This window comes from Salvelinus alpinus, chromosome 29 (genome assembly GCF_045679555.1).
Source record: "Salvelinus alpinus chromosome 29, SLU_Salpinus.1, whole genome shotgun sequence".
In the NCBI taxonomy this organism is placed as follows: domain Eukaryota; kingdom Metazoa; phylum Chordata; class Actinopteri; order Salmoniformes; family Salmonidae; genus Salvelinus; species Salvelinus alpinus.
This window is the reverse complement of record NC_092114.1, coordinates 32,039,877-32,065,218: the sequence shown is the minus strand read 5'-3', so window position 1 is coordinate 32,065,218 and position 25,342 is coordinate 32,039,877. Positions and strand designations below refer to the sequence as shown.

Below are 25,342 nucleotides of genomic sequence, written 5' to 3'. Positions count from 1 at the left end.
CACACCTATATTGATCAGGCTCCACCTCGCCACATCCATCAAACTGGAGCAAACGTACCTCAACGGCTGGGGCGTATTCATTCTGCAGATTCTGATGCAAAACGTTTCATAAACGGAATGAAGCTGGGAGGGATTTTGCTCTGTTTGCTTCTTAAATCGTCAAGGATTTCCGTAATTAACTTATCCCCGTTTAAGAACAGAGCTCACCGTTTTGGGGAAACGTGTCGTTCCGTACAAATCGCCACGCAACGCAGTATACTTTGAACTGAACGCACCCCTGCACACAACATATGTGGTGTATTCATTAGTTGGACACTGTTGCAAAACGTTTAGCAACAAATCTATTTTCATTTGGGCAAATTCAGGTAGATCCCTCACCGTTTGGTTCTGTTTCCTTCCGTTTGCTTAAGTGTAGTTCCTTGAGTATACACCCTTGTTCTGTGAGGTTTGAGTGTGCCAGACAAAGAGAGGTATGAATAGAGATATCACTCAGGCAGGTAGTCAATGTGAAAATGATTTATTGGTAAACTTTTAGTCATTTATTTTTAATTGAAAGTTGATTCAGGCCTACAGGTAAGAAGTATATATATACACACACAAATACATTTATAAAAATGTATATACATATAAATAATATGAATCCCTTAATATATATATTTTTCTCTCATTCAGGTTAACATGTCCAACAAAGCATGTTGGAATTGAAATGCTGAGTTCACTCCCCTTAGCAAAGGCTATAATAGGAAATGTGTGTTAACTTGCACCAGTCCTCGGACATCAAGAATTGTGTTTCCAGATACCTTTCCGGAACCAACACAGAACTCATTGATTTGTTCTCTCTGCTTTAAATAATTATACTCAAAAACCAAAGGGCAAAAGAAGAACATGGCCATGGGCTTCACTAAGCAACTCACCACAACATGAGGGACTTGAAGCAGAGCAAGAAGGGACTGTTATGGGGTCCTGTTGACCGAGTCTGATGGATGAGGCCACAGAGTGCCTGTCCAAGTACAACTACCTGAAAACATTCAGTCTCCTGCTACGCTTAAAATCTGCCAAAGAAGCCATGCTTCAGGCTGTGTCAGAGGTCATGAGAGGTAAACTAATACAAGAGCTACAAGATCAATGTACAGTATTTCAAATGAGTATCAAATAAGGCCGTTGAACTGTCTTCAGACATACAGTTGTATTTTTAGTTTTAGACGAAGATATTGGCCAAAAACATGGATGGGCCATTTCGGATGCCAATCATCCAGTTCAGTGTTTGGTTTTTTGGCTTTGTGAAGTCTGACTGTCCTGTGCTGATCTTTGATCAGGTCCTCCCTGTCCATATAATCATATTCATATGATCTAAAAGGCCAGACTGATCCTATATCGGCACTCCTTTTCTCAGGAAGGTTCTGGCGGGGAGACGGCAGCAGCTTTAGCTCAGAATAGGGAATCACTGCTAATCCGGGCATTTCAACGGAATTCTTGGAAATGGGGTACGTTTCTGCCGATCACTATGGAAAACTGTTGAAATGAGCCTGAATTCAAGCAATAGCGTCACACACATTGGGGGGTGGTCTTATTACTGAATTATAACTCCCATATAAATGTTGTGACATGTTTTCATGTTAAAGTCAGTAGTCACTATTAACATTTCCTGCACATAAAATTACTTTCTATGGGGTACGCAATAAGTTGATAATGGCCTGGGTAAGATGATTGAGAGAAGGGAGACCCAGTGATGCGGATCATTGTTCTTTCTCCCCTGCAGGTGAAGCAGCGGTATCGGGAGCAGTGGGAGAAGCAACGGAGTTGGGAGCAGGACCGATCAGCCTGGACATGAAGAAACTGAGGCTGCACAATCATGTTAAAGTATTCCAACATTGTATCGTCAATTGCCGAATGTGGTGGTTGTAAAGTTTGTTGCATACTTAGCAAAATGGTGTGAGGGATGTTGAGTGTTACAATCTTGGGGCTTTGCTATGTTTATAGGTAATTCCTAATATTCTTTAAAAAACTAAAATCATCTTTGCCTGCATGTTTCTCTGCGCTCAGGGAAGATGCGTATCCCAAAATGGTGCAACATAGACATGGTTGTACAATAGGTGGACAAATACGACATGACAGTTATACATTAAGTTGATTTAAAGCTACAATATGTAACTTTTTGGACAACCTAAGTGTTTATACATCTGGCATTCTCATTGAAAGCAAGACTAAGAAGCGGTAGATCTGTTCTATGTAAGCTATTTCTATCAGTCCCTTTAGTTTGGGTGTCCTTTACTTTCGGTTTTGTTGTGTACACCAGCTGAAAATAGAATATTTTTGGTTAAAAAAATTATTCGCGACACAATGACTGCCTGTTCTCACAACTGAAATTATGCAAACTATTTTAGTTTTAGCAACCAGGAAATAGAAAGATTTCTGCCTATTCCACTTTTGAGAAATTAAAGGTTCTTTTTTTTGAGCTCAACCAATGAGGTGGAGAAGCTGGAGGAGGACAGGAAGAAGGTGAAGTGCCACAAGAAATCTGAAATAGGGTAAGTGCCTCCCATTGGAAGGGTTCAGTCTAGTGGACTGAAATAGGTGCCAGTACTCATTTTGGGTACCTTTACCATTCATATTTAGGTGCAGGAGCACCACAACACTTTGAGCTAATATTCTATGAGGTGGAGGAGCTCAAGCAGTAGAAAAACTGAGGTGCCAGTGCTCAGCTCCGGTGATCTCATGCCTAAGTGGTTCAGTCAGGGATAATAACAGATTAAATAAACTAGCAAAACTGAAAAACAGCCACAACAAGCTGTTGTTCTTATGGATCAAACTGTTTCCTTCCTAAGGCAATGATTGACCCCCCAGTACCGTACCCAACTCAAGAGGAACGCACAGGTGGCTCAGGGGGAGCTGGTATGTCCTTGTTCTTTAACTGCTGTGAATTGACATGATGGGATCATCCCTGCTCACCCAACTTCTGCTTGTAATGTGTCTGTTGTCCATTAGGAGGCAGACTGCAGGATCCCGGGAGTCCTGCTGGAGAGTGCACATCTGGAGGGAATTGAAGCACGTCAAGGAGCAACTCCAGCTGGAAAAGGAAGCGGAGTTTGTCATCCTGTACAAGTCGGTATTAGCATGAGCAGGCCCGGAGGCTGCAGGAGGATGAGTGGAGGCTGCAGACCCAGAGGATGTCCTAGCAGGGCTACCAGGACAAGGTACTGAACCAGGATGTTTGTTCTTAATTGCTAAAGCACTTGATTAGTTGTGTGCCATGTTCATACTCGTCTTCCTCTCATAGATTCAACACAGAACCCGTTCAGCCTGGACATGAAGAAGTTGTGAGGCCAAAAAGACACGGCACAATCATATGTTTTTATACATTTGTACAAAGAATGAAGTATACCAACACCATGCTTATGTTAGTTGCTGAATGTGGTGGTTGTTCGGTTTGTTACATATTTAAGACCTAAGATTGTGACCTAAGATTGTGAGTTTTGTTCATGTTTTCTTTGCCTCCCCTTTTCTCTGCGCTCATGGAAGAAACACTTGTCACACAATACAAACAAACAATTTATCATTGACAGAATAATTAGATTAATTTCCTTAGTTGGATATCTGCTATTTGTCATAATTATCAACCTATACAACATATGTGAAGCATATATAATACTTTAGAGCCAATCTGTAAGATTTACCCTTTGATTTGGAAGAGTTTTTGATCTAAATACCTTGACGAGATTCGTACTAAAGACACATACTCCATTGTTTGTTTTTGTTCTCGTACAACAGGGCTGTGAAATTCATTCCATTCCTAGTGTCTACGTGTTAATGGTTTTTCCTTTCAATTAAGACAACCAGGTGCGTGGACTTCTTTACTAATTAGTGACCTTAATTAATCAATTAAGTACAAGGGAGGAGTGAAAACCTGCAAATACTTGACCCTGCATGGAATGAGTTTGATGCGTATCATACAACAAATATTTGTAATTCTTTGGGCCTACTTGAAACCAATACACATTTCTATGAAGTGCTTGTGTGAACAGAATTGCACAGCAGTGAAATGCATTAAATGCATGTCTTGATGGAGGTACATTTCACTCTGTTTCTAAATAAATTGTTCTTTATCAACTTATACCTGGTCATTATACATCTTATTTGATCTACCAACATGATGAATACATAAATAGTAAATAAATGAACACTTTCACAAACATGGTTAATCTTGGATCTTACTACTGTTGCTATTTCACCATCAGATGGATGGATATACGTGCAGCATCAGATAAGGTTTACAGCCGGTTCCCATCCAGAGCCATGCTGTATACACAGTCACCGCTCAGTTCTCATCAACATAGAGGACAACTTGAACAGGAAACGCTGAGTGGGCGTTTTAACTTCCTGTGCCCGACCATGTGTCAATGTCAGGACCTGTACACTGAACGATTCCAAGCAGCCAGCAGTATAATGATGTTCTTACAGCTTTTATTCTCATGTCACACCCGTGATCACAACACGTGAGAAAACAACTTTGATCGTGTGAGCAAATTCAGTGGACACCTGCTCATCAAACATCTAATTCCAAAATCATAGACATTAGTTGGTCCTCCCGTTGCTGCTACAACAGCCTCTACTCTTCTGGGAAGGCTTTCCACTAGATATTGGGACATTGCTGCGGGGATTAGTGAGGTCGGGCACTGATGTCGGGTGATTAGGCCTGGCTCGCAGTCGGCGTTCCATTTCACCCCGAAGGTGTTCGAAGGGGTTGAGGTCAGGGCTCTGTGCAGGCCAGTCAAGTTCTTCCACACCGATCTCAACAAAACATTTCTGTATGGACCTCACTTTGTGCACAAGGGCATTGTCATGCTGAAACAAGAAAGGGCTTTCCCCAAACTGTTGCCACAAAGTTGGAAGCACAGAAGAGTCTAGAATGTCATTGTATGCTGTAGCATTAACATTTCCCTTCACTAGAACTAAGGGGCCTATCCCAAACCATGAAAAACAACCCCATGCCAATATTCCTCCTCCACCAAACTTTACAGTTAGCACTATGCATTGGGGCAAGTAGCGTACTCCGGCCATCCGTCAAACCCAGATTCGTCCGTTGGGCTGGTAGATGGTGAAGCGTGATTCATCCTTCCAGAGAACGCATTTCCAAAGGCGACGAGCTTTACACCACTCCAGCCGACGCTTGGCATTGCGCATGGTGCAGTTTGGAACTCAGTAGTGAGTGTTGCAACCGAGGACAGACGATTTTTACACACTATGCGCTTCAGCACTCGGTGGTCCCGTTCTGTGAGCTTGTGTGGCCTAAAACTTTGCGGCTGAGCCGTTAGATGTGTCCACTTCACAATTACAGCATTTACAGTTGACTGGGACAGCTCTAGCAGGGCAGAAATTAAATGAACTGACTTGTTGTAAGGTGGCATACTATTAAGGTTCCACGTTGAAAGTCACTGAGCTATTCAGTAAGGCCATTCTACTGCCAATGTTTGTCTATGGAGATTGCATGGCTGTGTGCTCGATTTTATACACCTGTCAGTAACGGATGTGGCTGAAATAGCCGAATCAACTAATTTGAAGAGGCGTAATTTGAAGGGGCACAGGGCCTTGTAACATTCCTCAATGAGATGACGTGAACCGCAAATGGAAAGGCTGCCATAATCAAGATATCAGAGAGCCGTAAGAAAAATACCACTGAATCAATATAGTATCTGATGAATATACTGTATGTATATATGTACTGTGTCCTTTTTACAATATGTTTTTCCTTCTCTCTGTTTTGACAGCTTTGCAATCGTATTTGTAATACTATTTATTGTACAATGAAGAATATAACACACTCAAGACCAAATTAATCAACTACAGTTTTTGAAGTGACAACTGAGTCCTTGATTCACATTTTAAAACACAAATAGACCTATTGGCCATAATTCCTTTTTATTTGAACCATAATACTTATTTGACCCTTTTTCCCAATCTTCTTGGAAGACAACAGCATCTCATTCCCTATATTTAATTTTTTATTTTTTTTTGGCCAAAGGGGCTTTGGTCCAAAAGCAAAGCAATAGTTCGAAGAGAGAGACATGGAATGTTGAACATATAGTTGATAGAGAATAGCTACACATCATTGACCAATAACACATCAACCAGCATCAAATGACAAACATTGTCTGTGAAGGCTGCCATTACAGAATAGAGGTGCCACAACTACATACCCAGATATACTATGCGTGTGGTGGTGCATTGCCAGACTTTTGTCTGAGATAGATGAAAATCAAGGTTCCTATGTGTGGAACCAGGGGTTATAATGATAGGTATGCTCTAGCACAAAGATTACATTGGGCGCAATATGTATATTTTTTTAAGCGAGGATGACATACTGGGTAAAAGATGTGGGACTCTACACATGAAACGGCACATACGTTTTTTACAACATCCCTTGGAAGAGAAACCAGTTGGAAGAAAGAGGAGTACACACTTGAAGCATTAAAAGTGAGGCCTTCAACTTTCCCCATGTGGTGAGTTAGTTTTATCTAAGAATGAGATTGTGTCAGTTCAATCTGAAACACTTTCTTTATCCACTCAGGATCCAAAGATCAGTAAAACAGTGGGAATGTGAGGCAGAGTTTAATATGCATAGTTGTCTTTACTGCATCTTCAAGCTGATTCAAGATTGAATTACACATTACCACAGATAGAACAGTAACAAGTCCTAAACAGTCATTGGGGCTTATAAATTCAGGGGATTATAATACTCAAACTCAGTTCTCTTACAGTAAGGATGTACAGCTGTAGTACCAGTAACAGTGTTATGTATTTTTGCGACAATGTCCTATAAATATGTCTATTTTATATCTATGTAAGACCAATGATTGACGATCAGGTAATTCCCAGCAAATGCAAGTGGTCTCTTAAAAAAAAACAGCAGTCTTTGGAATGCAGTAACAGAGAGTAAAGTAAGACTATATTGAGGTCAAAAGTGACTGTATCTAGCTGTAAAGCACGTTCTCACATATTTATTGGCACCAAGTTTAACACTATGAAATGCTGTCTGTCTGTTTTTACCATATTCTGTAACTCTCCACAATGGACTCACCTTTCCAGCATGGACCTTTGACACCATTAGCATGCTAAGCATTGAAATGTTTTGGACCAAAGTAGAATTCAGTTCACTTATTCTGTTTCTACCACAATTCACATTTCTTTAAGGTTCTGTGATTGTTGGCGTCTACGTTCTCCATGCTACGTTCTCCTATCCATGTTGATGTCTACAGTAGGCCCAAGTACATTTTGAAAATGACTTGTCTGTCGATATGAACAACATGGAAGTCAAGTGGGACAGGTAAGGAAAAGACAAACACCGTTAAATCTAAGTCATGGTAACCAAGTATTCTGTTTTCTGTTTGTTTGGTCTGGGTATGAAATGGCCCCTATTCCCTACATAGGCTGTGTTTAGACAGACAGCCCAATTCTGATATATATTTTTTCAGATCAGCTCTGAAAATGATCTGTGTGGAAAGATCTGACGTGATTGGTCAAAAATAGAATGAGTGAAAAAAAATATCAGAATTGGGCTGCCTATGTAAACGCAGCCGTAGTGCACTACATTTGACCAGGTCAATATAGGGAATAAAAGGGTCATTTCATGCCAAGATCGATTCCTGGTGAATGTTAGCCTCTTGATTAGTGGACCTACATTGGTAACATGTACAGCCCAGATTATTTGACCTAATTACCACACATCTAGATTAGGCAGCTCCATTGATCCCACAGACCAAACTCGGACTGATTAGTGACATGAACACATTGGACCAGGCAAGCCTGGGTTCAAATACTATTCCAAATACAAATATTTAAGCATTTGCTTTTGTCTGCATGGAGTGCCAGGTGGGTGGTGTTTGCCTTTTTTGGACATTTCTATTGGTTCAATTGCTACAGGAAAGCTTCAAAAAAGTACCACTTAAGCATTTAAAATGATTTGAAAGTATTTGAACCCAGATCTTGACCAGAAAGGACCAAAAAGGGAAACAGTGACGAAAGAAACAGGGAGAACATAATAAGTGCCGTATAAAACATACACAATCATTTCAACAGTGGTTAGGTAAGTCCAGCGGGGTGGGGTGGGAAGGGGTGCGTGTGCCTTTTGATTGGTTGGTTGTATTTGGCATTCATCATGGCATTGAGAAAGAGGGCGGGCACCGCCAGTGCGGCAGAGGGGTAGTCAACGAGCCTCCCTGGGGGGGACGGGACGACAACGACACACGACTCTTCCTCATCACGCCATCTTCAGAAACTGCTCCACTTTGTCCTCCTCCACTGCGTCAGAAAACATCTCATAGTTCTGGAGGAAAGAGACCAAACAGAGTATAAGGTATTATAAAGGGGTCATAACATGCTTATGCCATCTAAGAAAACAGTTACCCACCTTTTCATCTATACTTATGTCCTCATACCGTTAGATAAACACTCAACCCTATCATATCGAACAAATATTAATTCTCCCTTCCTTACCCCACAGTACTGGTCCTCATTGAAGATCTGTGGCGGGACAGCCGTGGGGTTCCCTGCCTTGCTTCTCATCTCGTCCCTGACCTCCCCGCCCACTGAGATGTCAATCAGCTCGTACTGGATGCTCTTACTGTCCAGGATCCTCATCACCTCCGCCTGCTGAGACTTCACCTGGAGGGGGAGAGGAAAGGGTCAGTTCAGGATCAGGGATCCATTGCACTTTTCACACTACTGAGCCTAGCTAAACTGAGTTTAGCAGTACTGGCCTGATTATACATTTAACATAGCGCTGAAAAGGACAATGTGAAAATACATATCAGTGCCAGCACGGTACAGTTTGGTAAGATAGTGTGAAAAGGGTGCAAGCTTTACTTGTAGTACCAGGCACCAAACGGTCAGAGATCTGTTTTGTTAATGTCTGCTGTTAAGAAGGGAGATAGATGGGTAGCATTAGCACTTCTATGATTATCCTGACAGAGAGACACGAAACGGCTAAGTAGATCTAAGTAGTCTGCTTTGCCTTTAAAAGCTAAAAGGGTTTAGCTAATGTGTGGTTGATGATTAATTGTGCAACGCTATCTTGTTGGGCCGGATTGAGGAAGTTGGGGGGTGGGGGGTGTTTGCTATGTGTAACCATGTCTACTTCACCCACCAACTACATGCAGCCTGGCATTCAATGGGCAAGGCAGAAAGACACACCACGCACTACTGAAAGCCGATTAAAATTACCATGAGAAAACAAGAGGAAAGCTTGGGCCAAACCGAATCCCTTACTTTTTTGTAGAGGAGGTGAAATTACATAATTTATGGCTAAACATTTTCAAAGTCTTCGATTAAAAAAGATCGTGAATCATGACCCGATTGTTATAGGCTATGGATAAATTGGCAGTACAATGCAGAGGCCACCGAAAAACAAATCCCCCTGTAATTGACACCAGATGTTTTGCATAACTTGATACATTGAGTTCACGCTTGAGCGAATGCAAACTCTTGGGAAGTACGCTGCAACATCTGTATCAATTTCAGAAATTCCACTAAAAGCGAAATCCTGTCTGTTTATAATGCTTCTAGACTGCACAAATAGTTCACATCCACAGTGCAGACAGGTATGCGGTAGCCATTGCTGACAAGTATGCTAACCTAGTTGCACTTGTCAAGACATGCAGCGATTATATCAGGTAAGTTGCAGAATGCGAAAAATATGCAATTACCGGTAACATGTCCTCATTATTCGAATATGTTCGTGAGATCTACCGCCAAACGCAGACAGAGGAAATTAAGCAGAACTATATTACTTCCGTCCCCATTTTCGGGGTGAGTTTGCATTTCCTGGTCTGTTTTGTTAATCTCTAAATAAAGTCGTTCTTCAAAAACGTTGCGATTGTATGGTGGACTGAATTATAAATTATGCCACACATGCAAACAATTACATTCTTGATCTAAAACATGGAACATTCGCATTGTATATATGCTGATCAGATCCTGGGATGGATCGTTGACAGGGCGTTGGGTGTGTCTTTCAGACTGGTCCATAAAGGGTCCATTAGAAATGTATCCACCTGCAAGAATATAATATATCAATGAATTTCCGTTTCATCTCACCTCTCTGGATGCAGTAACGGTGGTATAATACAATTTGACGCCCATGATTGCGATTCTCGATATCCCTTTGTGTTGTCACACGAACCGCGAATAGCTCTCTTGCCGAAGACTACGATCAATCGCCTCCCGCCGCTGAAAGGCTTCTATTTGCTGTGTGGTTTAAAGGGCCAGTGCAACTCTTTAGTCCTTTGTGTGTAGATTGATGTTCTACTAGTAGGCTATTTGATGGGACTGTGACATGTAAATCTAGCCTGTTATTGGCATATAGTCCAGTGTGTAGTAAAGTTAAACAGCCTGGAATAAAATGATTACCCATATCCAATTTATAAAGACTTTTTTCAGCTTTTTTGTTTGAGACTATATGAACATGAAGGGCAGTGGTCTAAAGTACTTAAGTAGTACTTTAAAGTATTTTTACTCAAGTAGTTTTATAGAGTATCTGTACTTTACTATTTATATTTTTGACAACTTTTACTCAACAATCAACTGAGCCAATGTGCCTTGATTACAAATCCTCCTCAAAGTCCCCGTTCCACTGACTGTCACTAAGCATAAACAATCCAACCCCACCTAGGCTATTTCAAGGCAATCATTTTGTTATTGTGATCAACACTGTCCAAGTAAATTGGGTAAACTCAGGTGCAATAATGGATTATGATAAGACCTCCTGTTGGGACTGAAAGCAAATAACAGATCTTTGTAAATCTAAATCAAGACTACTATGGTCTCTGGGTAACTGATGTAACGGTGAACAGTAGGCTAATGAAACTAGTTGAGCTTGGCATGGTGATATAGACATTGATCACTGGCAGGGCAGTGAGCCAGGCAGCAGGGGTAATGTGGACAGAGTCCAAGCGTAGGGTTAGCTCCAGCTTTGTCTGCTGATTCAGGTTTTTCCTACATGGGATAAAGAGGAGCTGAGCTGGGTGGCTTGGCAGGCAGCAGTAGCTAAATGCACTGAACAAACCAGGAAGAGGGCCAAGACTGGAATCAGACCCCCAAACTGTGTCCTGGCAAGCCTGATCAATAAGCATAATTCAACAACCATTTATTGATCAGTGTCTACATCAGGATGGGACTGCTTGTGATCGTTGAAGGGAAGCATTGTGATCTGAAAGTCAAAGAATATGGAGAGATGAAACTGTGTTCAGACAAACAGATCTGTCTGGACAGAGAGGCTGACATGTAAAACAGATACTAAGCCTAAAATGCCCATTGGTATACTGGTGTCAAGATTATAATTTGCGCACTTAACGCCCTTAGGCTAACAATCCCATTTCAGAATTTACCAATCACACTGTGGATCAGTTTCAGTCATTAATGAAGAGCACAAGCAGAGGACAAATACAATGATAATTTCAGCACTGTGATGGAGCATAGAACGGTAGTAGGCTGTAATGTGTCAATGTTACATCAATCAAACCAAATCCTAGGGTTACTAAAATAGGCTCCAAATGTTACATTATTTCAAGGGATATAACGGGAACACTATACAATATGGAGACAATGGATGGATACCCACTATTCACATGGATTCGTGGCATACCAATACATATCATTTGTGTTTCAGATCAGACGCTTTGCCTCTCCACATGGAGGAAGCAGTCGCCTAGAGTTCAACACTGCCCCTCTGCTGAGCTGCGTGAAATGCTTGGAGACAGAAATGACAGCAACGTAACGGTTACATCCTTCCTTGCAATTTCATTGGGCGAGGTGAGTTTGAGGTTGCAGTAATAACGAAAGGAAAAGGGTGTGGGCTTCAAGTCGTTTTTTATTTATTTTTTACAAATGCCATGAAGTTAACAAAGTATTGGAATGTGAATGCCCTGCAAATTGTTAGGATTTCTGACTTGTCTTAGAGCAGTGGCCACCTGTCATGTTCTCTAGTTGTTTTGTGCTTCACGTGTTTAGCTAAAATATATATATATATATATATATATATATATATATACTGTTCAAAAGTTTGGGGCCACTTAGAAATGTCCTTGTTTTTGAAAGTAAAGCACAAAAAAAATTGTCCATTAAAATAACATAAAATTGATCAGAAATACAGTGTAGACATTGTTAATGTTGTAAATTACTTTTGTAGCTGGAAACGGCAGATTTTTAATGGAATATCTACATAGACCTACAGAGGCCCAATATCAGCAACCATCACTCCTGTGTTCCAATGGCACGTTGTGTTAGCTAATCCAAGTTTATCATTAGAAAAGGCTAATTGATCATTAGAAAACCCTTTTGCAATTATGTTAGCACAGTTAAACTGTTGTTCTGCTTAAAGAAGCAATAAAACTGGCCTTCTTTAGACTAGTTGAATATCTGGAGCATCAGCATTTGTGGTTTCGATTACAGGCTCAAAATAGCCAGAAACAAAGAACTTACTTCTGAAACTTGTCATTCTTGCTCTGAGAAATGAAGGCTATTCCATGAGAGAAATTGCCAAGAAACTGAAGATCTCGTACATTGCTGTATACTACTCCCTTCCCAGAAATGCGCAAACTGGCCCTAACCAAATTAGAAAGAGGAGTGGGAGGCCCCAGTGCACAACTGAGCAAGAGGACAAGTGCATTAGTGTCTAGTTTGAGAAACAGACATCTCACAAGTCCTCAACTGGCAGCTTCATTAAATAGTACCCGAAAAACACCAGCGTCAACAGTCAACAGTGAAGAGGCGACTCTGGGATGCTGGCCTTCTAGGCAGAGTTCCTCTGTTCTTTTGCCCATCTTAATCTTGGCCAAAAAAAAGAAAAGATTAAGATGGGCAAAAGAACACAGACACTGGACAGAGGAACCCTGCCTAGAAGGCCAGCATCAAGAATCACAAGCAATGGACATTAGACCGGTGGAAATCTGTCCTTGAGTCCAAATTTGAGATTTTTGGTTCCAACGCTGTGTCTTTGTGAGATGCAGAGCAGGTGAACAGATGATATATGCATGTGTGGATCCCACCGTGAAGCATTGAGGAGGAGGTGTGATAGTGTTTTGCTGGTGACACTGATTTATTTAGAATTGATGGCACACTTAACCAGCATGGCTAACACAGCATTCTGCAGCGATACGCCATCTCATCTGGTTTGCGCTTAGTGGGACTATCATTTGTTTTTCAACAGGACAATGACCCAACACACCTCCAGGCTGTGTAAGGGCTATTTGACCAAGGAGAGTGATGGAGTGCTGCGTCAGATGACCTGGCCGCCGCAATTACCCAACCTCAACCCAATTGAGATGGTTTGGGATGAGTTGGACCACAGAGTAAAGGAAAAGCAGCCAACAAGTGCTCAGCATATGTAGGAACTCCTTCAAGACTGTTGGAAAACCATTCCAGGTGAAGCTGGTTGAGAGAATGCCAAAAGTGTGCAAAGCTGTCATCAAGGCAAAGGGTGGCTACTTTGAAAAATCTCAAATATAAATTATATTTTGATTGGTTTAACACTTTTCTGGTCACTACATGATTCCATGTGTGTTATTTCATAGTTTGGATGTCTACACTATTATTCTACAATGTAGAAAATAGTAAAAATAAAGAAAAACCCTTGAATGAGTAGGTGTGTCCAAACTTTTGACTGGTACACACACATTTTATATATAAAATATTTTTGGGGGTATTAATATGTCACATATCAGTTTGCAAACAATGTATAAACTAACAATTATTGAGTTAATAAAGACATACAAACATGCTCTTGTTTTGCTTGCTTGAGTAAGCTCCAAAATGCAGGTGTTTAAGCCTAGCTCAGTGCTTTCTGTGGTGGTGGGGCAGACAGCGGAAAATACAGAGCTTAGGGGTTGGTAATGTTCTCTAGTTACGCCGTGATTGGCTCAGTGTTCTGTCACTCATGGGGATACTACGCCGCAAAATCTATGGGCAGAGCTCAAAAATGCAAGCCCCTTGGGTGCTGCCATAGAGTTACAATAGAAGTGCCCATCCAAGAAGGCTCATGGTCATTGGCCACAGATAAAATGACGTTATATCTATCCTATCTTTGATTGAACTGATCATGTCAACGTCATACTTTCTAAATCTTAGCTAGCAAGCAGTCTTCATAATGAATCACGTCGACAGTCTACTTGCAAATCCTTTTCAATCCTATGAAGATAAACTATAGATAAAACGTATCGGTGCTCATCGGCCATTGGACATAAACATTACACAAGTTGTGTTTTGGAAGGAAGCAGTGGCTAACTGCAAGTGTTGCAAAGCAATCACCATCCTGCTATTCAGTGGAGTGGGTGTGTGTTCCAAGTCAGGGTTTAAAGGTCTCTTTTCAAAGATAAACATTCAACACCATGGGCTAGAATAGGTTGAGTACATTGACCATGCTGTCAATCCAGCATGACTTCTGCCGCGTTCAAAACAATTGGAAATCAGAGAGTAATGGACAAAGGGTAAACATTAACAAAGCCGGGTTGCATCACAGCACTGTGGAGAGCGAGAGAGAAAGAGGGAACACATTTTCCTTTTCCCCCTCATGGTCACTCAAAAGAAAAAGGTAGCAATGGAACACGTAAACGCACCAACAATTTACAGATTATGAACTAATCATGTATTACTGTACGATCACGACCATTACATACATCATTTGACACCATGTCAATTGAAAATGTTCAATATGACACAGTAGCTTTCAAAACTCAGTCAACAGAAGGTCAGGACTTTTCCAGACCAGAGAACAACTAAACAAATATATTCTAGGATTAAAGTGAGCAAGTAAAAACAACTGTTACAGCAAAGTGACAAATACATAAAGAAAAAAAAGCACTGTTAGATTCACCCGCCCCCCAATATAGAAAAGACTAGAAAAGTTTACATTATTCTAATTCGCTTTGTTAAGGCTTTGTTAAGTGATAGGCTAGCCCGGTTCCAGATTGGTTTGCGCTATGACAATAAGAGTTGGCAAGACCGCACAAACAGATCTGGGACCAGGCTAGTGATAGGCTTCGTCATCTCCCGTTATGTAAAAGATAAATACTCTCAAGGCACAACAAGAACATGTTGACATAATACAGCATGTTGACATAATACAGTGACTACACAAGGTGCTTACTATAAAAATATACTGTGTATACAGTGGCAAGAAAAGTATGTGAACCCTTTGGAATTACCTGGATTTCTGCATAAAATGTCAAGTTTTATCTGATCTTCATCTAAGTCACAACAATAGACAGTCTGTTGAAACTAATAACACACAAATAATTATACGTTTTCATGTCTTTATTGAACACACAGTGTAAACATTCACAGTGCAGGGTGGAAAAAGTAAGTGAACCCTTGGATTTATTAACTGGTTGACCCTCCTTCGGCAGCAATAACCTCAACTGAACGTTTTCTGTAGTTGCGGATCAGACCTGCACAACGGTCAGGAGGAATTTTGGACCATTCCTCTTTACACAACTGTTTCAGTTCAGCAATATTCTTGGGATGTCTGGTGTGAACCACTCTCTTGAGGTCAAGCCTCAGCATCTCAATTGGGTTGAGGTCAGGACTCTGACTGGGCCACTCCAGAAGGCGTATTTTCTTCATTGTCCTGTTGCATCACTCAACTTCTGTTGAGCTTCAATTGGCAGATAGCCTTACATTCTCCTGAAAAACAAAATCGTTTTTCCGTCAATGATAGCAAGCTGTCCAGGTCCTGAGGCAGCTAAGCAGCCACCAAACCATGATGCTCCCTCCACCATACTTTACAGTTGGGCTAAGTTTTTGATGTTGGTGTGCTGTGCCTTTGTTTCTCCACACATAGTGTTGTGTGTTCCTTGCAAACAACTCAACTTTAGATGTATCTGTCCACAGAATATTTTGCCAGTAGTGTTGTGGAAAATCCAGGTGCACATTTGCAAACTTCAGACGTGCAGCAATGTTTTTTTTGGACAGCAGTGGCTTCTTCTGTGGTGTCCTCCCATGAACACCATTCTTGTTTAGTGTTTTACGTATCGTAGACTCGTCAACAGAGATGTTATCATGTTCCAGAGATTCCTGTAAGTCTTTAGCTGACACTCTAGGATTCTTCTTAAAGTCATTGAGCATTCTGCGCTGTGCTCTTGCAGTCATCTTTCCCTTACGGCCACTCCTAGGGAGAGTAGCAACAGTTCTGAACTTTCTCCATTTATAGACAATTTGTCTTACTGTGGACTGATGAACATCAAGGCTTTTAAAGATACGTTGGTAACAAGGCATGGTTCACATCAGGCAATGGTTCTTGTGAACAGCAGACTCAAATTTTGTGAGTTTTTTTATAGGGCTAGGCAGCTCTAACAAACATCTCCAATCTCATCTCATTGATTGGACTCCAGGTTAGCTGACTCCTGACTCCAATTAGCTTTTGGAGAAGTCATTAGCCTAAGAATTAACATACTTTTTCCAACCTACACTCTGAATGTTTAAACTATGTGTTCAATATAGACAAGAAAAATACCAGAAATGGTGTGTTATTAGTTTAAGCAGACTGTGTTTGTCTATTGTTGTGACTTAGGTGAAGATCAAATTGAAATCCAGGTAATTCCAATGGGTTCACATACATGTACAGTGGCAAGAAAAGTATGTCAGATTAGACATAAGGTTTACATTGACAGATTAATTAATACACTTTCTCAGCAGTTGGTCCAGTACAGCCTTGGTTTGTGACCCCACATGAGAAATACCCAGTTTATACTCTCATAGGTGAAAAAGTGCAATGTGGGTAAGTCAATTTGTCTGCCTATAAAAGTGCTCTAAATGTGGATAGATTGATCGGCATTAAAATGTGGAGCTCCTATAAAAAGAATAGTTAACAGTATTGTTGATATTCAGAATCACACCCACTACACAGTATGCTTCCTTTTCCAACAACATAATACTACTTTGAAAGTGAATAAACTATCCCTTTAAGATAAATTCATTTCATTTTTTGAGTGCTGACAAGGACTCATATCACAATGTTTCTTGGCAGTAGTTAGACATACATTGTTGTAAAAAAAAAAAGAAACCATCATGGAACAAAACTAGCACAAGTGTAACAGAAGCATTGAGACATGATTAGACATACTGCTATCGTCAAGGACACAGGTGCTGTAGAGAAACATAATATTATAGAAACAAACTCGAGCAGGCTAAGGAAGGCAGTGTGTGTCGAGTCGAACAAGGCCACATTGATAACTTTGGTACCAACCCAGCGGGCAAAACTGGGCAAACGTTTTTGGCTGTAATAACGTCAACCGATTTCAACCAGTTTTTCCCACTGGGAAGTGATTGTAAGTCTCCTACACAGTGACCTACCCAGTTCATTTGGACTTGTCTCTGCAGTTAAGCAACCGTTTTACTTTCCTTGCAATGAAGACTGCTATGCAGACACAGGCCACCAGCGTGGCTCCATACTGCACCAGATAGACAGTGGCTGCTCCCTCTCCGTGTAGCTGTGTGTAGAGCGGCCTTCGGCCCAGGTAGTCCAGGTGAGAGGCCTGGATCTGACAGAGAGTACAGATAACCAGGAAGACGTGGAACAGCTGGTGGCCCTGCCCCAGGAAGTCACAGTGGCCTGGGAACAAACGCTCTGGGAAGGGGTTGGTGAAGAAGAACGCACTGGACAGGAAGAAGGCTACCTGGCTCCCATGGAAGGATATAGCCGGGTCGCCGACTATGCCACTGGCCGGGGCAGCGATGTCATCACTGTGCGACGTGGTCCAGAGGTACCGGAGGAGGCGGTGGAACACCGGACTAGTATCCCAGGCATAGGCCATAGCCGAGGGAATCACCTGCCCCACCTTCCGGACCCAGACCCGCAGGCTGTAGTTGCGATACTTCCCATAGCAGCAGCCCAGGCAGGACAAGCAGCAGAGGAAGGTGGCAGTGGGCATGAAGACTGGGGAGACCCACTGGTGGTAGTTTGGTTCCACAGCATAGTAGAAGTGAGCCACGGCGCTTCCGTACTGATACTGAGCCACTCCTACATAATCCAGGAAGAAGAAGCAGTAGTGGTAGAACTCTGATTTGGCAGCCAGGAGGTGGGCTACAGTGCTGCAGGCCATGTAGGCCAGGGAGGACAGCAGGAGAATGAGGAGGGGCCAGGCGTGGGTGTCATCGATGAAGTCCACCGTCTCAGCTAGCTGTAGGAACTTGACCAGGACCAGGAAAGACCCTAGCAGGTGGGTCCACACGTTGATGGTCTCATTGTGACGCTGGAACAGCGACAGGCAGTAGTACCTGTATTGATCAAGAGACGGGACACCATTATGTTCGCTTCTTTAAGAGACGTCTTTACTATGATAAAACCGGATATGATGTACATAGAATTATGGGTATTGTAGTACATGTTACAGTACCTCCAGCCCTGGTGGAGCGGTCGGTAGCCGGCGTGGATGTAGCGCTCTCTGAAGAACCCGGGAACTTCGGTGTCCCGTAGCGTGCCTGGCATGGAGGGGGCGGCCTCTGTCAGCATCTGGGGTACCGCCCTTACCTGCTGGAGGTTGATGAACAGACGCCCAATCCGCTCCATGACGATCGTTGCCATGAGGGATGGTTTGACGGATGGACTGTTATTGTTGATGACTGGACAGCTTCAGGAGACTGGCAACTGAAAGAGGAGGGCAACACCATTAGAAAAACATTTAGACTAGGCCAGCTCTGAATGCTGACACTTAAAAGGCTTCAAAACAATAACTAAGAACAAAAATAGGTTCAAAATGACAATTTATTTGAAAACGGCAGTGCAAGTAAAACTATTGGCAGTGAAAACATCACCTTTGCTGGAGGACTCCCCAAACATAACTGACACACAGGTTAAAAAAGTTCCTTCAATTAGGTGCAATTATGAAAAAACGGAAACAATGAACAAGACAATAAGCATTTGGGGTGTGTGCATTTGGCAATCAGCGCAGGCTATGAAAACTTTGAATGTTGAATGAAATGGCAATGAAAATTATTATTTAAAAAAATAATCAACACATCACACTACTTGCTCCAGCAGTTCAATTACTTTAAAATGAGTCTCTAGTCCAAGTGAAGGTCCCTTCACAGCCCCTCTGTAAAATGCTGCCACCTCAGTAGAGAGGACTAGCCTGGTGAGTTCATGTTCAGTTTGGTTTAACCAGGCAAACAGAGGACACCCTTTATGCTGGCCCTACCTGGCTAGGACACCAAGGCCTGGGACAGGAGGCCAGAATACACCAGACATGTTTCGATTCCTGCAGCAGACCTGACAATTTATTAACAGTAGTTAGCCTTAATCTGCAGTTAATCTGCAGTTAACATTGGAGGGGGAGGAACAGGGAGAGGAACAGGGAGAGGAACAACATGAACTCTTCAACCTTGAAGATGAACAGAGGTCAGATATCTTCCTGAGCAGTGCCATGTATAAACTGAACTCTAACTGCTCCAGTAAATCATTCTGGATGAGAGCGACTGATAAATGACTAGAACGTAAAATGTCATGGGAGCTTACCAACTAAACACGCAAATCTGTTTTTAATCAAGCAATCAAGTTTTAATTTCCTGAACTGGTGAAAGAATGTATTTTCAGAAGCATACAGCATATGTATGTCATCCAACCACAAATCACTATCAGAGACATGTTTACACAGTAACTAACTTTTTTAGCAGATATTGGCCACATGCCCACATCTGATAAAACAGAGTTGCTTATGAACAGCAACTTAGTTGCAACACTTTCAAAAACGGGATCCTTAAAAAAAGATGACATGATAACAAGGCATATGCAGTCAAGTAATATAATTTAATCAACACCCATTTCCTATTTTCAACCCTGTCAAGTATTTGCCATGGCTTATGCGACTGAGGGATTTACACTGTGGCACCCGTGGCCGAAAAATATTGTTGACACCCGTGGAGGCTCCTCCTCAGTGAATTTCATATAAATAAAAAGTGAAACATTAAAGAAGTTATCATATTTAGATTAAACTATAATAAATATATTCACGTCACCAAATAATTTAATAAAAACACAGTTTTGCAATGAAGTTCTACAGTAGCCTCAGCAGCACTCTGTAGGGTAGCACCATGGTGTAGCCGGAGGACAGTTAGCGTCTGTCCTCCTCTAGATACATTGACTTCAATACAAAACCTAGGAGGCTCATGGTTCTCACCCCCTTCCATAGACTTACACAGTAGTTATGACAACTTCCAGAGGACGTCCTCCAACCTATCAGAGCTCTTGCAGCATGAACTGGCATGTTGTTCACCCAATTAAAGAATCAGTGAATTAATCTAGTACTGAAAGTATAAGCTACAGCTAGCTAACTAGCACTGCAGAGCATACGATGTGGTGAGTAGTTGACTCAAAGAGAGAGAAAGAAAATATTGGAACAGTTTTTAATATTTTTTTTTATTAAATAATTAAGGAGAAGCAAGAGAGAGAGAGATATTTTTTTTTTCACTTTAATTTAGCTAGCGAATGCAGCTGCTAGTTTAGCCTATTCAAACAGAGAGGGATGCTATGTTAGCTAGCTGGCTATGGCGATGCAAAACGGGACCTCTTCCAAGTAAAGGTAAGCTTTTGGTTTTATAAATTTATTCCCACCGGGGCCAGCCGGTGTAACTGCAAAACTGCTTGCTGACTGTACACTCTACTGCATGATTTACTAATGCATTAGTTCTAGTAGCTAGGTTGATTAGCTAATATGGTGACAATGACTTAGGCTGTGTGTAGCAGTTATGAAATTAAGGTTTGGCTTGAAAAGGTTTTTTCACCTGTTTACAGACTGCTGATGTGTTGTGCACTGAAGTCCACAAGCGAAGGGAAAAGGTGAGAGGAGGAGAGCATGTAGATGAGAGAAGGAATAATGCAACAAACAAAATGCTCATGCTGTTTGTATGCGGCTGCTATGATTGTGAACTGCGTTTGCGTGTGATCAGGGATGTATTATTCATTCCGCCGATTCTGTTGAACAACGTTTATTAAAACCCGAGGGGTGCAGCAGTCTAAGGCTCTGCATCGCAGTGCTGGAGGCGTCACTACAGACCCGGGTTTGATCCTAGGTTGTGTCGCAGCTGTCCACGACCGGGAGAACCATGAGGCGGCGCACAATTGTCCCCGCGTTGTCTGGGTTAGGGGAGGGTTTGTCCGGCCGGGATGTCCTTGTCCCATCGCGCTCTAGCGACTGCCGGCCGCATGCACGCTGACTTCGGTCGCCAGTGGTACGGTGTTTCCTCCAACACATTGGTGCGGCTGGCTTCCGGGTTAAGCAAGCAGTGGGTCAAGAAGCAGTGCGGCTTGGCAGGTTCGTGTTTCTCAGGACGCATGGCACTCGACCTTCGCCTTTGCCGAGTCAGGAATTGCAGAAATGGGAAAAGACTAACTACCAATTGGATATCACGAAATTGGGGAGAAAAAGGGGTAAAAGTTTTTTTTAAACTAATTCAAGAATTTGTCTAAAATAAATTATTGTTTGCAACTGTTGGACTAATGATTACACCCTATATCAGCTAGATGCAGGCAAAAGTGTGCAAGGCGGTATTGAATGTAATCACTGTTTGTCACCTTGATTACTCAAATTTCTCTCTTGACCTGTGCACCTGTTGTAAACTTTCATTCAGAGTCTAGGTTGTAGCAACCTCATGATGGGTATAGGGAAAATGTTAATATCATGTAGTAGCCTAAACATATTGATATTACATTGAGCTGGGTCAATGAAATATTAATGAAAGTCATCCAATATGCTGTAATAGAAACAAGGCAATGCTCATAAAAAGAACGATCATCCTCCCTCATCTTAAACGTCACTGACAGCAACTGGTTGACACCCAATAATAACTAATTCAAGACCTCACATAAACCTACAGTATACATCTCTCCCTTCAGCATCTCCCATGTTTTAGTATGTGACAAAAGGAGAGGCAGGCAGACCAATCAGTGAGAAATATCCTTTCTGACTGCTCTCTTCCACAAATCAGAAAAACACATTTCACCCCATCAAATACTATAACTTAAAATGTTGACCAATGTTCCCTCTAAGCTGCAGTAGCCCCGAGAGAGAAGAAGAAGAGAAGAATTTCACTGACCTTTCTATAGTTTTCCCTGTTAAATAACACAATAAACGTTTCCCTTTACTGTGGCAATAGTGATCGAATCAAAGCAATATTAGCCATTTCAATGCAACATACCGAAACAAGCAAGATATTTTGTTGTAGGCATAGGAGTAGGATTCTATTGTGCACAACTCAGCCCATACTCTACACAGACAGGTGTGGCATAGCCAATCAGAGCTGCAGTAGGCCTATATGCAAATAGACCATTGCTATATGGATCTGTGCCATTTACTTTGAACTGGACTGTGTTTACAGCTGTGGCCATGAGTAGATGCACTTGTTTTGAGATCAAAGCAATAGCTGCATGTAGCCACATTTTGTTCATATCCTGTGCTAGTTAGTGAGTTATTAGCTCAGTTATAGAAAATGTGTAGTCAGCAATAGGGGAGTGATTACTTCTTACAAGAGCACAAAACGTGTACATATCTAGACATCTTTGAAAAGCGAGTCAGGTAAAGAGTTTTTCGGGTCTTAAAGGGACAGTGTTGTATTTTGACACAAGCTTTAATAAACGAAGTAGCCAATAGGTAGAGCGTAGCATAATTTGTCTGATTCTCTCTAATAATGGTATGGGAATTATAATGCATTTTATTTTGTAAAGTGGTTTCTTGCATCAAACACCACAACATTTTCAGTCACCTCCTTGTCTGAAGTAGTGGATAAATGGATAAAGTGGATAAACCGGTTAATGTCAAGCCCTGCATGGTTTTTTTCATAAGTATAATGGAATGTAGGCCTACGTTGAACACCGCACATTAGCTGCTACTTTAGGCTGAATGATATAACAGCTATTTCCATGTTAAAATGTTAAGGGATGCATTTTCTCCATTGTTTGACAGTAGGCCACTACATCGTGATCAAATAACAACAGAAGACTACTTGGCCACTGTTAAAACTGTAACTTGAAGCAGGTACGCCCAGTGTTCACAGTAAACGCGTGCTGGAAGCTGCACAGAATTTTCACAACGTTCAAGTTTGCGCTCAGCTGACCTGAAATTTGCCAAAAAAATTGAGGGACCGTTGACATACATTCAGTTTCATTTGGTATAGGCTACACTAAAATAATTTATGCTCTTTCTTGCGTACACTGTTTAACCTGAGAAGTAAAAAGTTAGAAAATATTGCGCAAGACAAGAGGGAGGAAATACCAATGCATGTGGTTCTTCTTCCTCTTCAAGGCTGCTACTGTAGACCTACTTTATTAGACTACACCAGACGGCTCCTGGAGACGCAGCGCAGCAGGACAGTCGGCAGGTTATTTCACCTTCAAGATGTGATGATCGTCCGACTGTCTCAGTCCCTGTGCCCCTCCGACAGTCATCGGTCGGTCATGCCTCCCGGACCGGTGTCAGCCTTGTCAACCACTCATATACTGGAATGCAACAAATACGTGTCCAATATGAACAGGAGGTGTCCAATGGCAAGTAAGTAGGCGGTGGTTACCAGCAGAGGACAGAGAGAAGAAATATGGTATTTATCTTGGCTACGGGAAACTTTGGGTTGGACGTCTGATTGACTGCGAACTGTCCCTCATGCATTTCAGAAGAGTCACCATGTAACTGTTTCTAGTCAAGTTTAGATTTCTCTCTGTTGTTTCACATGCCGGTGAAATTGTATCAATAGGTTATCACAGTAGAAGCCTATAACCTGTTGGTTTCGAGAGAAGAATACCGAGGCACAAAATACTGAAATTACTTTCTGAAAACCACACCCTCTTAAGCCGGAAAAAGAAAAAATGAGAACTCCAGTTTAAATACATCAAAAACGAAGTAGCCTAGATTTTAGCCCGCTTTATAGCGTCTACGTGGAGTCTAAATGTAAAATGTCATTTAAGTCCCAATGGTATAAAACACCGCAAAAACAACAAAACCTCCAGAACATGGGCTTATCAGGGACATTCTTTGGCATGGATGTGTCCAGAACGTGGTGTCATGGAACGAAAACTTTCCTGCCTGTGTGTTTAACCTGTTTCAAACAATGAGAAGCTGTGTCAATGGCATAGCACTGACAGCATTATTCAAATGCTTGAGGGGTTATATGTCTATGGGTCTTGGTGCCTTTCATTTCAAATATTTAATATTCTGTATTATCAGCAAAAGCATTTGATGTGGGCTACACAATCAGGTTTTTAAAAACATATCCTATTTGTGTCTGCAGTTCGGTCACTCAGTATTGCCTGCATATTAAACCTGATTGGAAACCATACCACGGATGTTTGCCAGAGCATATACGTACAAAACAAACTAAGAATGAACTGCTTCAGATAATCAACAAAGGTCTGCTTTGTAGCCTGGAAGCTCCCTTCAAATGGTGCAGACAATTATGTAATATGTTGGCAGTGCCTCACTGGCAGTGCCCTACTCATGGGGTTGTTCCCCAAAAAATGTGGGGGGGACATTTTCCTCTGCTGCCTCTGCTGACCCACTTTAGCTATTTTTGAACTATAACAAAAGATAAAGGGGGTGTTCTTGGCAGCTCCAAGCTAGTTCTTAGAATTTGGTTGAGTGTTACCTTTTCCCTAGGGTTCTCTGGGTGTACTACACTATATATACAAAAGTATGTAGACACCCCTTCAAATTAGTGGATTTGGCTATTTCACTCACACCCGTTGCTGACAGGTGTATAAAATCGAGCACACAACAATACAATCTCCAAAGACCAACATTGGCAGTAGAATGGCCTTACTGAAGAGCTCAGTGACTTTCAAGAGTTGCCCTGGTCAACTGTAAGTGCTGTTATTGTGAAGTGGAAACCTGTATGAGGAGGAACAGCTCAGCTGCGAAGTGGTAGGCCACACAAGTTCATAGAACGGGACGGGCGAGTGAAAATTGTCTGTCCTCTGTTGCAACACTCACTGAGTTCCAAACTGCATCTGGAAGCAGCATCAGCACAATAACTGTTCATAGGGAGATTTATGAAATGGGTTTCCATGGACGAGCAGCCGCACACAAGCCTAACATCACCATGCGCAATGCCAAGTGTCGGCTGGAGTGGTGTAAAGCTCGCCGCCTTCGACTCTGGAGCAGTGGAAACGCGTTCTCTGGAGTGATGAATCACGCTTCCTAACCCTACAGCATACAGTGACATTCTAGATGATTCCGTGCTTCCAACATTGTGGCAACAGTTTGGGGAAGGCCCTTTCCTGTTTCAGCATGACAATGCCACCATGCACAAAGCGGGGTCCATACAGAAATTGTTTGTTGAGATCGGTGTGGAAGAACTTGACTGGCCTGCACAGAGA

General features: G+C 41.9%; 2 protein-coding genes and 2 long non-coding RNA genes across 5 annotated transcripts; 2 read left to right on the top strand and 2 right to left on the bottom strand.

Annotated features, from left to right (window-relative positions):
- Positions 1-2,325: 2,325 nt before the first annotated feature.
- LOC139559101 (uncharacterized) lies at positions 2,326-4,111 on the top strand. Its single transcript, XR_011671688.1, has 4 exons — positions 2,326-2,528; positions 2,826-2,892; positions 2,986-3,194; positions 3,278-4,111. It is a non-coding gene; the product is annotated as an uncharacterized lncRNA (long non-coding RNA).
- A 2,479-nt stretch (positions 4,112-6,590) lies between these two features.
- Positions 6,591-10,311, bottom strand: LOC139558474 (SH3 domain-binding glutamic acid-rich-like protein 3). Its single transcript, XM_071373633.1, has 3 exons — positions 10,090-10,311; positions 8,491-8,658; positions 6,591-8,320 (listed from the first exon to the last, which is right to left on the bottom strand). Exons 1-3 carry the CDS (start codon positions 10,132-10,134, stop codon positions 8,255-8,257), a joined length of 279 nt encoding a protein of 92 aa, XP_071229734.1. The 5' UTR covers positions 10,135-10,311; the 3' UTR covers positions 6,591-8,254.
- On the top strand, positions 9,531-13,327 carry LOC139558475 (uncharacterized). The gene is made up of 3 exons (XR_011671589.1): positions 9,531-9,665; positions 11,660-11,802; positions 13,199-13,327. It is a non-coding gene; the product is annotated as an uncharacterized lncRNA (long non-coding RNA).
- On the bottom strand, positions 11,843-23,476 carry LOC139558473 (membrane progestin receptor alpha-B-like). Of its 2 annotated transcripts, none has more exons than XM_071373631.1 (3): positions 23,250-23,476; positions 18,381-18,631; positions 11,843-18,261 (listed from the first exon to the last, which is right to left on the bottom strand). In XM_071373631.1, exons 2-3 carry the CDS (start codon positions 18,566-18,568, stop codon positions 17,343-17,345), a joined length of 1,107 nt encoding a protein of 368 aa, XP_071229732.1. In that variant the 5' UTR covers positions 18,569-18,631; positions 23,250-23,476; the 3' UTR covers positions 11,843-17,342. The 2 variants fall into 2 exon arrangements, with proteins under 2 accessions (XP_071229732.1, XP_071229731.1); XM_071373630.1 differs by having other exon boundaries at positions 23,299-23,473.
- Between the last annotated feature and the right edge of the window lie 1,866 nt (positions 23,477-25,342).

Coding starts and splice junctions, on each gene's coding strand:
- LOC139558474 (XM_071373633.1), bottom strand. CDS start 10,134: ATGGGCGTCAAATTGTATTATACCACCGTTACTGCATCCAGAGAG. Junction 8,659..10,089: donor CCGTTACTGCATCCAGAGAG/GTGAGATGAAAC, acceptor CTCCCCCTCCAG/GTGAAGTCTCAGCAGGCGGA. Junction 8,321..8,490: donor ATGAGGACCAGTACTGTGGG/GTAAGGAAGGGA, acceptor TCTTTCCTCCAG/AACTATGAGATGTTTTCTGA.
- LOC139558473 (XM_071373631.1), bottom strand. CDS start 18,568: ATGGCAACGATCGTCATGGAGCGGATTGGGCGTCTGTTCATCAACCTC. Junction 18,262..18,380: donor CCGCTCCACCAGGGCTGGAG/GTACTGTAACAT, acceptor TGATCAATACAG/GTACTACTGCCTGTCGCTGT.